The sequence below is a fragment of the Triticum dicoccoides genome, chromosome 3B (genome assembly GCF_002162155.2).
Source record: "Triticum dicoccoides isolate Atlit2015 ecotype Zavitan chromosome 3B, WEW_v2.0, whole genome shotgun sequence".
NCBI lineage: Eukaryota > Viridiplantae > Streptophyta > Magnoliopsida > Poales > Poaceae > Triticum > Triticum dicoccoides.
Genome location: NC_041385.1, coordinates 78,506,289 through 78,519,282, shown reverse-complemented (window position 1 = coordinate 78,519,282; position 12,994 = coordinate 78,506,289). Strand labels below are relative to the sequence as shown.

Genomic DNA, 12,994 nt, shown 5'->3' with positions numbered 1-12,994 from the left:
TCTCCTCCACAGGACTTTCAAAGCGTTCCATCGAAATGGCAGGTTCGGTAATTGTAACTGGTTCCTGGTTCGATGAACTAGGCATCTCCTGATTAGATGAGGTAGCCATATCCTTCATGGGAAAGATATCTTCAAAGAAAGTCACATCATTCGACTCCATGATCGTACCGACATGCATGTCAGGTACCTCAGATTTTACAACCAAGAATCTATAGCCAATGCTATGAAAAGCATATCCCAAGAAAACACAATCCACAGTCTTTGGTCCAAGTTTCCGCTTCTTTGGAATTGGAACATTGACTTTCGCCAAACAACCCCATGTTCGCAGATAAGAGAGTTTTAACCTTTTCTTCTCCCATTCCTCGAATGGAGTTATCTCTTTGTTCTTTGTGGGAACTCGATTTAGGACATGACATGCTGTCAATATCTCCTCCCCCCACCATGCCTTGGAGAGACCTGATGTGTCTAACATGGCGTTAATCAAATCAGTTAGAGTACGGTTCTTTCTTTCGGCCACCCCATTTGACTGAGGTGAGTAGGGAGGCGTCCTCTCATGGATTATACCATGTTCCGCACAAAAAGCATCAAATTCATTGGAAAAATACTCTCCACCACGGTCGGACCTAAGCCTCTTGATTTTCCGATCAAGTTGGTTTTCCACTTCAGCTTTATAGATCTTGAAAAAGTTCAAAGCCTCATCCTTAGATTTCAGAAGATACACACAACAGTATCTAGTGGAGTCGTCAATTAACGTCATGAAATATTTCTTTCCACCTTTTGTCAAAACACCATTCATTTCACATAGATCTGAATGTATAAGTTCTAGTGGTGCAAGATTCCTCAACTCCGCAGTCACATGAGATTTACGAGGTTGCTTAGCTTGCACACACACTTGACACTTAGATCCCTTAACGGTGGTGAAACTAGGGATTAAGTTCAACTTCGCTAGTCGCGACATGCAACCAAAGTTAACATGACAAAGTCGTGAATGCCACACATTTGATTCACTATTGTTGCAAATATGATTAACAACTTTATTGCAAACGTCTGATAAGGATAAACGAAACAGACCTCCTGACTCATAGCCTTTACCAACAAAGGTTCCATACTTGGATATTACAAATTTATTCGACTCAAAGACAAGCTTATAGCCATCTCTACACATAAGAGATCCGCTAACAAGATTTTTATTGACGGAGGGGACATAATGCACGTTCTTCAGCCGCACGATCTTCCCCGAAGTAAACTTCAGATCGACCGTGCCAACACCACGAACAGAAGCACTTGAACCGTTGCCCATCAGCACGGTTGAAGTCCCTGCGGTCTGATAAGACGAAAACATGGAAATATCACCGCATACATGCACATTAGCACCCGTGTCAATCAACCAATCAGGAGAATGACATACTGAAAGAATAGTAGGAAATATAACATACCCAACATCCTTCATGTCAATGTCTCCGATGACAACATTAGCGGTCTTGCCGCCTTTCCCAGGATGACGCTTGTCATAGCGATTGGGGCAACTAGGAGCCCAATGATCAGGATCTCCACACACATGACAAGCACCTTTCTTCTTGTCATTCTTCTTCTTGAAGTTCGTGTGCTGCACAACCTTGTTCTTCCCATCAAACTTTCCTTTACCATCAAACTTGCCCTTGTTCTTGAACTTGTGGGACTGGAAGTTTTTCTTCTGCACCACATTGGCACTAGATCCTCCCTCAATACCTCGAGCACGTGTGTCCTTTGCTCTCGCCTTTTCTTCCACATCAAGAGTGCCAATGAGATCCGGAACGGAAAACTCCTGTCTCTTATGCTTCAGTAAGGTAGCAAAGTTCCTCCACGAAGGAGGAAGCTTAGTGATGATACCCCCGGCAACAAACTTGTCCGGTAGGATACAATTGAAGTGCTCAAGTTCTCTAGCAAATGACTGTATCTCGTGAGCCTGCTCAACCACGGAGCGCTCTTCAGTCATCCTGTAATCATAGAATTGCTCCATGATGTACAGCTCAGTGCCGGCATCCGAGACCCCAAACTTGGCCTCGAGTGCGTCCCACATATCTTTTCCATTGTCAATTGACGCATAAGCATCAACTATGTTCTCACCAAGAACACTCAAAAGAGCAGCCTTAAACAAGGTATCCATTTTCTGAAAAACTTGTGCCTGTTGGGCATCTTGCTCTCCTTCAGGTTTGCCAAGAGTGGCGTCATAGCAACTCATGGTTTGAAACCATAAGACTGCTCTCACGCGCCACCTCTTATAGTGGATACCCTCAAACATAGCAGGTCTCATGGAAGCAGCAAAACCATTTGAGGTAAATTGCCTATAATAAGGTTTTTGGATTGTTGGAAATATGAGCGATTTACCGAATGATTTTATTAACAGAAATAGTAGATAAAACATGACTAAAATAGCAAATATACAGCAAGTCATGCAATCTGACAGAGAGAAGGTAAACATCGTCCGCATATATGAACTTGAGGTAAACACATCTAGAACAGTCACTAGATGAAGTTGCTTATACGACATAGAGCCTAACATACGTAGGACAGAAACTAGAGCCAAGAACTGTAACAGGACTTCTAACAGAAAGGAGAAGAACACGTACGGCACGGCAGCAGCAGAAGCGCTGGACTTGGGGTCGGTGTCCTCGCCTGCCATGTCGCCGAGGAGGTCGTGGACGTCGGGGAAGAAGTCGTCGTCGAGGAAGTAGTCGTCGGCGACCGGATCGTCCGTGATGAAGCAGCCAGTAGTCGCGCAGAGCGCTCCCCAAAAACCTTATCACCCTTCTCCCGTACAGGACTCAAAGAGGGCGGTTTCGGAGGCCTACTGTTCCGACCTGCGGTGCACGCCACAAGCCGGGATGGAGAAGATCGTAGCAGCAGCGCAGTGCTCAGGAACCGGTGGCGAGAGGAAGAAGTAGTTCTGGTGCGTCTTGCTGAGAGGAGCGACCTTCCTTTTATAGGCGCAAGAGAAGGAGGCGAGAGGGCAGCGCCGGGAGCTGAAGGGACCGAGGGAGATGAAACGAACAGACAGCAGCTGAAGGGTGCAGCGTTCGCATTTAATCTCCACTATAGCAAAAACTTTCCATCTCCCGAGTGACCTTTCGTATACCCGTAGTGCGTGGCAAAAATTTAGACATCAGCTCGGCTCATTCCCGCAACCCGCGTCGCGTCGCGTCGTGACGAGGCATGGCGTGGCGAGGCGGGCGGCGGAGGAGGAGCGCGCGTGGATGTCCCTCTTGTTCTCATGCTCATACAAGTGGGGAAGGAGCCTCCCTTATAAAGAGGTCCAACTCCCTCTAAACTAGCAATGTGAGACTAAACTTTAGTTCCACCTCTTGCCTTGCATAAATGGGCTGCGTGGGCCTCTAGGATTTATTAGGAATTTCTGAAACTGCTACTGGGCTAGGCCCAAAATGGACAAAATTCCAGCATTGAGAACATTGATATCATTCAAAGATCCAGACATTCCAAAGAATGCATGCCAAATCCAAGTCTCCTGATCGGCCACCGCTTCAAGAATTATAGTGGAACCCTTTTTTTGGCCGTGGAATTGCCCATGCCATGCCTTTGGACAATTCTTCCAACTCCAATGCATGCAATCTATTGAGCCAAGCATGCCAGGAAAGCCGCGCGCTTTGTTCATCGCCAATAGCCTTGTGGCGTCTTCAGCAGTGGGAGCTCTCAAATACTCCTCGCCAAACACTTGCACAATTCCCACTGCAAAGCGCTTGACACACATGATGGCTTGGCTCTCACTCATAGCCAAATGATCATCAACTAGATCAGCCGGGATACCGTATGCCAACATACGCAAAGCGGCTGTCACCTTCAGAAAAGTGCTATGCCCGAGCTCTCCGGCGGCATTCCTCCTTTGCTGGAAAAACCGGTCATGGCTCGCTAGTTTCTCTGCAATGCGCCTGAACAACTCGGTGCTCATCCTAAACCGGCGACGAAAATACGACTCCGGGTATGTGGGATTCTCCACGAAATAGTTCTTCATCAATCTGTTATGGGCATCAATCCTATCTCTCCAAATTTTCTCCCGACCCATAACCGAACCACCGTGCTTCGGTTTTTTATTGATATGCATAGCTACGATCATTGCAAGATCCTCCTCCTCTTCCATATCAAATTCTTCTTGGAAGAATCATACGACGAACTCATCTACAATGTTCAATACTATACTATAAAAACTACAATTCAAAACATGCACCAAATTCATGAAGTTTGAGCAATACATACCTTGTAGGCGTTTTGTCAAACACCTTGCGCGCGGCGCGGCAGCGAGCGCTCGGGCGCTGTTCCTCGGACGACGGAGGCGCGCGGGCGCCGGCGGTACTAGGAGGGGATGGGCGGAAGCGCGGGCGCGCGGGGATAGGCCGGGGAAGCCTGAGACGGTCGCCGGGGTGCGCGGGCGGCGGCGGCGGCGCGGCCGGTCGGGGGTGGAAGCGCGAGAGGAAGAGCGGGCGCGAGCGCTCGAGTGTGCCGCGCGCTGTAGTGGGCGCCCGAAATACGCCGCGCGGGTAAGTGTTTTTGCCCGCGCGCCCAACCCGTTTTAGCGCGCGCGCCGTTTTTGCGCGCCCGCTGGAGCGCCCTGACGCGTTGCGCGCGCTAAAAACGCCTATTTTACGGCGCGGCGCTAGTTTAGCGCGGCTGTTGGAGATGCTCTAAAGAAGATACTACCTGGGCCGGGGCCCCTACGTCCCAGGGGCCCAGGGCGGTCGCCCCGTTGCCCCGGTCTATGGGCCGGTCCTAGCTGCCTAACCTCATGGCCATTACAATCATCAAAGCTACATGTAAAAACTTGCATTGTACTGTACTATACACGATCGACGACGACGAGTCAGAAAGTATAGTGGTTGATCCATGAGAATGCGATGTACTCCCTCCGTTCATAAATATAAAGATGTTTTGGATATTACAATATAAACTATATGCGGCTGGAATGAATGAACAACCACACTAAAACGTGTCTATGCAAATTGATTCAGAAAAACTAGTCTCTAAAACGTTTTACATTAGTGAGTGTACATAGGAAACAGTGGCGTACCTAGGGGTGTGCCAGGTGTGCCATGGCACACCCATAATTTTGGAAAATGTTCTTTTACCATGTAATAATTAGTTGATTTTTAAGGCCCATTGGAACCAATGAAAATATACTTTGATTTTTTGAAGTGTGCACACCCTGCATTTTATTTCTGGGTCCGCCACTGATAGGAAATATTTGTGAACGGAGGGAATGGTAACTCGGAGCTGGCCGGCCTGTTGCGTGTTGCCCCTACCTAGCTAGGTGTTGGAGGAGACGCCAGCTTGAGCCTCCTTCTTCATCTTCTTCTTTCGCCTCACAAGGATAAAAGCTGCTCCGGCGACGACGGCGACCGCGATCACGACGGCGACAACTATGACAACGACAAGGTTATCTCGAATCTTCTTCCCTGCATCCACACGCATGCACGACTGAATGTATAATCGCATTCGAGTATATTAATCATACACGCTCTTATATTAGTGGGATGTAGGGAAGATGTGATGAACTCACGGATCCTCGCTCCTTTTCCCATGGGCCTCACCGGAGCGGATATCTCGAACCGCAGGTTGCAGTCGTACCGGTGCACCGAGGACACGCCTGACCGGACGCCCTCGAACACGCCGAACAGGCCGCCGGGGCCCGGCACGTCCCGCACCGACTTGGCCAGGCACAGGGCGCACTCCGGCGCCGTCACGTTCCACGGGGCGCACTGCGCCACCGCGCGCACGGTGCTGTTCGCCCGGAGGGCGGCGCTCGCCGCGGCCAGCATGCGCACTGACACCCCCGGGCTGTTCGCCGCCGCGCGGGGCAGCAGCGACCGCGCCAGGCCCACCAGCGTCTCCGCGTCGTAGAACCTCGGGTAGACGACGGGGTCGTGGGTCAGGAAGCTCATCCAGCGGCGCTCGTCGGCGGGCGCGGAGACGGAGGCGTTGGTGTCGGAGTAGGCCAGGAAGCAGCCGTCGTTCCAGAAGGCCGCTCGCCGGCTGCCGTCGCAGTGGCCGGCCCTCTCGACGGCGGTGGCCAGGCACTCGCGGCAGTCTCCCCGTGCCGGGGACTCGCCGAAGCAGAGGCCTCGGGCGAACACTGTGCTGTTATTGCTCCGCCTGGCCCCGCCGGAATGGAGGAAGGCGAAGCTCGTCGGCGCAGCGGCTGACGGGAGGGCGGCCAGGAGCGGCCTCAGGCTGGCGCCGAACGCGGTGCCTTTGGTGGACCGCCGTGGATCCGGATCGCAGTCGTACAGAAGGTAGCCCCCCGTGACGTCCTTGGAGGCGCCGGTCACCCGGAATGGCGTCACGGCGGCGACGAGGAGGAGGAGGAAGAGGCATTGACGCGCCATGGCGTTGACAAATTGTGTTAGCAGGCTACAGATAGCTTAGCTACAAGAAAAAGATGGAGACGACTTTTAGTAGTCTAGTCCAGTGAGTCCGCAATGGATGGCACATTCCCATGTGATCGGGAGGAGCAGATTATGCCAATCTGATTTTCACTATGTTTGCGGTCTATTTTTTCTGTCCTAGTTTTTTCTTGTTTCTTGCTGCTGCATTATATATTTGTTGGAGTTTAGATGTGACATCCTTAAAAAACATCTAGATGTGAATTAGACAAACTGTTATAAATTTTGTTTGAAAATACAAAACCTACGAAGCTCATACGCAAGTTTACGAAACGTTCAAAACTAATCTTAAAGGGCGAATTGCAGGGGGTGGGCCCTCCCTCCTCTGAACACCAATCCCAATCCTCCACATTGATTAGTACGTAAAGTAAAGTCTAACATTGCCCGTCTACTTAAAGATGCAATAGTCCTACTACTTCCTCCATCCCGTATCTAGCACTGAAATGCGTCTACATACATCAGTTTGAACGTCAATTAATACGGCACGGAGAGAGTACTAAATAGAGATAATATGAAAAATATGTATTATTGGATCTCATAAAGCCCTACTGGCAGAGTATTAACACCGAAAAGTGAAACACATATACTAACAACTCATGAGCTGAATAATCCTGTGCCCAGAGTCTGATGAGTAGTTGTTACGGTCCATATTCTGGCCTATTGATGTGCATCACATTTTCACGAATCCTTTGAGCTAGAATAGCATGGTGGGCTTTGTCACATGGCGTTTCATCAAGAAGGGTATGTTCTCTGTCCGCTGCGCGTATCATATGGAGTAGGAATCGTTTTAAGACAATAGGAAGAATCAGGGCTAACAAACTTGAGTCCAAGTGGGATGAGCTATGCAGACTTCAAGCAAAGATCAAAATCTTCGCGTGGAAGTGTTTTGCGTGCTTTCAATGAGTGGAAGCCTAGGAGATTTGGAGGTAAAATTGGTTTGAGGGAATTGCAATGGACAATGCAATTCTTGATTACATGTAATTTTATCAAGACCGATTATGAGACCATCTATATATCTGCAAGAAGTTATCCTCACTATGGACGGTGCACTTGCCAAATGAGGCGGCAAAGAGCTGATGGTGAAAAAGTTTAGTCCATACCATACGTGGTTATCTCTAGCGTCTATCTAGGTGTTAGTGGCGAATTTTTGAGAGCCACATAGAAAACAAAAGAAAGAGCAAACATATCGAAGCAACGGAGGGCTTTGTCACCCTAAATGTGGATGCTTTGATTCGGATAGCGGTAGCGGGGCGAGAGGTAATCCAAGATGATTTGGGCCATTTTATTGTTGTTAGCAACAATCACATATTGGAGACAACTTTGAACATTGCAACCACAACGGAAACTTCGTCAGTGCTCGTATGGTCCCTATCTTCCTGGTTTATTGTTGCATTTGCATACATGCTTCTTTTTCACCGAAGTACCTTATGATTTCTGCCTTAGGGTTACTTAGTTCATACTATAGCAAAGTCGTGTGATCCTCAATCAGATGTTTAGGTTGATGAATCGCCGAGTTTTATTGTTGCTATGAATGTAAGTAATTTGGAACGGAGGGAGTAATTGGTGAATGTAAGGACGCGAACTTATGGCTCTCGGGTACCCACGCACCCTATATGCGGAAAAAAATTAGTAATTCAAAAAAAATTCAAAAAATTCCAAATCTTGTTTGGATCAAACATGATCAGGTATTCTACTCGTCTAAAAAGTTTGGACAAGAAATGATTCATATTGACTTTACGGCAAAAAAGACAAGTTTATGACGACAATATAACGTGTATAGTACTTGTATATGGCTTTTTTTGCCGAATCTTCGATCCAGGATGCAACGAAAGTCATTCTCTGATGAATCTTTTTATACGACTACAATACTTGATCATGTTTGTTACCAAAAAAGATTTGGAATTTTTTGGACCTTTTTTTAATTACTAATTTTTTTCGCATATAGGGTGCGCTGGTATCCAGGTTTTCCTTCATATTTTCCGTGAATGTAAGTATTATTTTGCTACTAAAGTAGCCAAAATGGCATTCAAAAAATAATATTAAAAGCAACTCAAAAAATAATATTAAAAGCATTAAGTTCACTTTTGTCCATACATTCACCTTGTTTGTTTTTTTGTGTACGGCGGGTCCCATGTGCAGCCTCACCTGCCACGCACCACCCCTGGGCCGGGCTACTAGTATGCAGAGCCCATCCCTTCCAGTCCATACCCAGAGTCGTCTTCTTCTTCCATCCAGCTGGGCGAGACGCACGAGATCCGATCCGATCCGATCCACCCCGGAGCCGGAACCCTAGCCAGGCCCACCGCCATGGCGACGACGCGCCCGCTCCTCCTCTGCGCCGCCCTCCTCCTCGCCGCCCTCTCCTGCACCTTCGCCGCCGACGCGCCCTTCCTCGTCGCGCACAAGAAGGTGGCCCTCTCCCGCCCCAAGCCCGGCGTCGAGCGCCTCGCCGTCTCCCTCGACCTCTACAACCAGGGATCCGCGTGAGTACTCCCACGTCCCGTCCCCTACCCGCCTGTTATCCCCGCTTCCTCCTCACTTCGCGACGGCGATGCGGCTTGCTCTCTCCGCCGGATCGATGGGATCTGCGGCGGCCTCGGCCGGCAGCTGAAGGGATCGGCTCGGTTAATTATGGTTTTAGCTCCTACAGCTCGCAATTCGGCGGTGAAATTCGGAACCGTCTCGTGGATCCTGCCTAGTAACTGCTAGATCTAGAGTTTATAGATTATTATCCGTACAAAATGGCGACCCGATCCTTCGTTCTATTGCTTGACCATGCGCCTGATTTAATTTGTCTAGGCAAACAGCTAGCAAGGTAGAGTAGCCGTAGCCAGTTGGTGAGCTTTTACAAGAGCTTCCAGGCGTCCCGTTGTTATTGAGCAAATTTGTCAATAATAACGCTGGGTTTTGCATTTGGGAAGTTGAAGCATCTGTGTGGTGTTTAATAGTCATCATCCGTCTGTGATGTCATAAAATGTTCTTAGTTGATTACCTAGAATAGAATCTTATCTTTCTTATTTTGATGTATCTTGTAATCTCATGGTTTTACTGCTCCTGCTGTTTAGAACTAGTAGTAGGAGTATATGCCAAGCACTTTTCCAGATAGTTTGGTTCTAGTTTGTTGAATGGTGTATCATGTTCATCAAAGTCCTAAAACTTACCAGATGGGTTTCCTTGATGTTCTAAACTGAGCTATAGTAAATATCTTGTTTGCTCTTCAAAGTGCACATCCTATTTGCATGGACAACAAGTTTGATTCCTTTTTCCTGTTCAACTTACTTACCTATTTGTATCATATGATTGCCAGTGAGTATCCATGTATTTTGCATAGTCATATGTAATAAGTTTTTTTTTTTGCAGAACTGCATATGATGTGGCCATTAATGATGACTCGTGGCCCAAGGAAGCATTTGAACTTGTCTCTGGAGAGGTCTCGAAGACTTTGGAAAGGCTTGAACCGTGAGTACATTTTCATTTTGTAAAGCATGTCTCTGCTTTTGGTGACTCCATTCCACTATGGTGTTATTTGAAAAACTATCATGTTATAGAAAGATAAACTTTTATCATTTGCACTTTTAGTGGTGCCACTGCCTCGCACGCGTTTGTATTGGAGAGCAAAACACAGGGCAGGTTCCAAGCTTCACCCGCTGTTATCAAGTACCGTGTTGCCACAAAGGCTGCACTTCAGGTATGATCCTCAACCCGTTCTGTATATTATTCACTAGTGTCTCAAATGATATACATTCGCTTGATTGCTCATTCATTCACCAGTGTCAACTCCTCTCGCTAAACTGATAATTTTGCACTGTACAGGAGGCCTACTCAACTCCCATCCCCCCCCTGGACATTCTTGCTGAAAGACCTCCAGTGAAGAAGTTTGAATGGGTAAGTGATCGTGTGCATTTTCATTCTGGTATATCTCCTTGGTGATTCTAATTTTTTCCATGCTATTTTGTGGGGCTGATACTCTTGCTTCTGGAAATCTGGATTCACTGTCATTTGTTGTTCAGGCTAAGGTAATTTCATTTCATTTCTCCTCCATATAAATAAGCTGCCATGATATTCCCTGGTGTGAGATTCTAAGAAACTGTCCATGTGCAGAAACTTGTTGCGAAGTACGGAGCACTGGTGTCTGTCGTTTCCTTCGTTCTGGGGTTCATCTACCTGGTCGCGAGCCCATCGAAATCTGCTGGCTCAAAGTCTGGCAAGAAGAGGCGCTGATCTATCATCCATGGTTCACCGTTTTTGTAGCTGGCCTTGGTAGCCGAGGAAGAGAATCTCTGAAGTTACAACACCCCATGGACTGTAATGTAATGGAGCGACTAGCAGCAAAGTGACACTATAATTTTGGTTATTTCCATTTTGTGTTGTCAGCGACTTAACCCGGAGGAGTAGATTTGGTGAAACTTAGAAACCCTTTTGATTCTGTACTGTGTGGAGGACCAATGTGGTTGTGCGTCCAATCTTAGCCCCTGGTATCATATCGTTGTCGCTCCAAATGAAACCGTAAATCAGATTTCCGAGGTGTTTACATTGATGCAAATGTAAGCTGAGCCAGTAGAGCACGTCTTGGCTACATTGATGCAACTTCTGGGTGTGCCAAACAGCAAGAACATTGTGTTTTTGAATGATAAACCTGCTATAATTAACATCAAAATAAATACCTCAAATTTTGACAATTTTCAAATTTGCAAACGTCCTAGCAAAGTACATTACCCTCATTAAGGACCTGTACAATAATGTTATGACAAGTGTTTGAACAAGTGATGTTGACACTGATGACTTCCCGATTAAGATAGGACTGCATCAGGGTCAGCTTTGAGCCCTTATCTTTTTGCATTGGTGATGGATGAGGTCACAAGGGATATACAAGGAGATATTTCATGGTGTATGCTCTTTGCGGATGATGTGGTGCTAGTTGACGATAGTCGGACGGGGGTAAATAGGAAGTTAGAGTTATGGAGACAAACCTTGAAATCGGAAGGGTTTAGGCTTAGTAGAACTAAAACCGAGTACATGATGTGCGGTTTCAGTACTACTAGGTGTGAGGAGGAGGAGGTTAGCCTTGATGGTCAGGTGGTACCTCAGAAGGACGTCTTTCGGTACTTGGGGTCAATGCTGCAGGAGGATGGGGGTATTGATGAAGATGTGAACCATCGAATCAAAGCGGGGTGGATGAAGTGGTGCCAAGCTTCTGGCATTCTCTGTGACAAGAGAGTGCCACAAAAGCTAAAAGACAAGTTCTACAGGACGGCGGTTCGACCCGCAATGTTGTATGACGCTGAGTGTTGGCCGACTAAAAGGCGACATGTTCAATAGTTAGGTGTGACGAAGATGCGTATATTGAGATGGATGTGTGGCCACACAAGGAAGGATCGAGTCCGGAATGATGATATAGGAGATAGAGTTGGGGTAGCACCAATTGAAGAGAAGCTTGTCCAACATCGTCTGAGATGGTTTGGGCATATTCAACGCAGGCCTCCAGAAGCTCCAATGCATAGCGGACGGCTAAAGCGTGTGGAGAATGTCAAGAGAGGGCGAGGTAGACCGAATTTGACATGAGAGGAGTCCGTTAAGAGAGACCTGAAGGATTGGAGTATTACCAAAGAGCTAGCTATGGATAGGGGTGCGTGGAAGCTTGCTATCCATATGACAGAGCCATGAGTTGGTTGCGAAATCTTATGACTTTCACCTCTAACCTACCCCAACTTGTTTGGGACTAAAGGCTTTGTTGTTGTTGTTGTTGTTGTTGTTGTTGCTGCTGCTGCTGTTGTTGTTGTTGTTGTTGTTGTTGTTGTTGTTGTTGTTGTTGTTGTTGTTGTTCGAATTTGCAAACGTGAATATTATAGTTGCACTGCCATGTTCGAACGAGCAGGCTTGATTTGAAAACAAAGTAGTAAAGTCAACATTTCTTTCCGCGTAATTCAAATAGTACAGTTTTGCTAAAGCACATCTAGATGTGCCATAAGTACTGCACATCTACACGAAGATTCATGTGGGAATTTCTTTTTTGCTTTTTCTTTTTCTTTCCATGCTTGATTGTGTCACTTTGATGTGCAATAACTAATGTGCCGTAGACAAACCCAACAAGGGGAAGCAACCGGTGCCATCCAGGGCCAGGAAGCAGTACTTTGCCATTACATCAGCTTACTTGTGTCTCAACTCTCAAGTTATCATATCCAGAAATAAGAGAAGGGTGATCCTACAAGCCTCCTCAGAGCTCAGCGATTGTGGGCCGTCCGAGTCGTTTGCTTGATGGGTTTTGGGCCGTCGGATCAAGCCGCTGGAGAGTCTCGCCCGTCGGATCTGGGAGGAGCACTATGGGAATGAATAGTTACTGTCGTCTCGTGCCACCGCGCGTAATTCCGCTGCACCGCCGAGGGTATTTTCGTCATTTTGCATATAGGGGGTATAAAAAGGGGGCGGCTCCCGTGGCAGAGACCTAGCCGCTGCCTCGTCCCGCACCCAATTGTGGAAAATGTGTTCTGCAGATTAATAATTTTATACGCAAATGCATGCCTCAATTTAGGATTATTGTTACAACTGTTGAATTGTTACAAGAAACT

At 47.3% G+C, this 12,994-nt stretch overlaps 1 protein-coding gene across 1 annotated transcript; it reads left to right on the top strand.

Moving 5' to 3' along the window:
* The first annotated feature begins 8,625 nt into the window (after positions 1–8,625).
* On the top strand, positions 8,626–10,959 carry LOC119274835 (translocon-associated protein subunit beta-like). Its single transcript, XM_037555563.1, has 6 exons — positions 8,626–8,911; positions 9,789–9,887; positions 10,008–10,116; positions 10,242–10,313; positions 10,439–10,444; positions 10,530–10,959. Exons 1-6 carry the CDS (start codon positions 8,736–8,738, stop codon positions 10,647–10,649), a joined length of 582 nt encoding a protein of 193 aa, XP_037411460.1. The 5' UTR covers positions 8,626–8,735; the 3' UTR covers positions 10,650–10,959.
* The last annotated feature ends 2,035 nt before the right edge of the window (positions 10,960–12,994 follow it).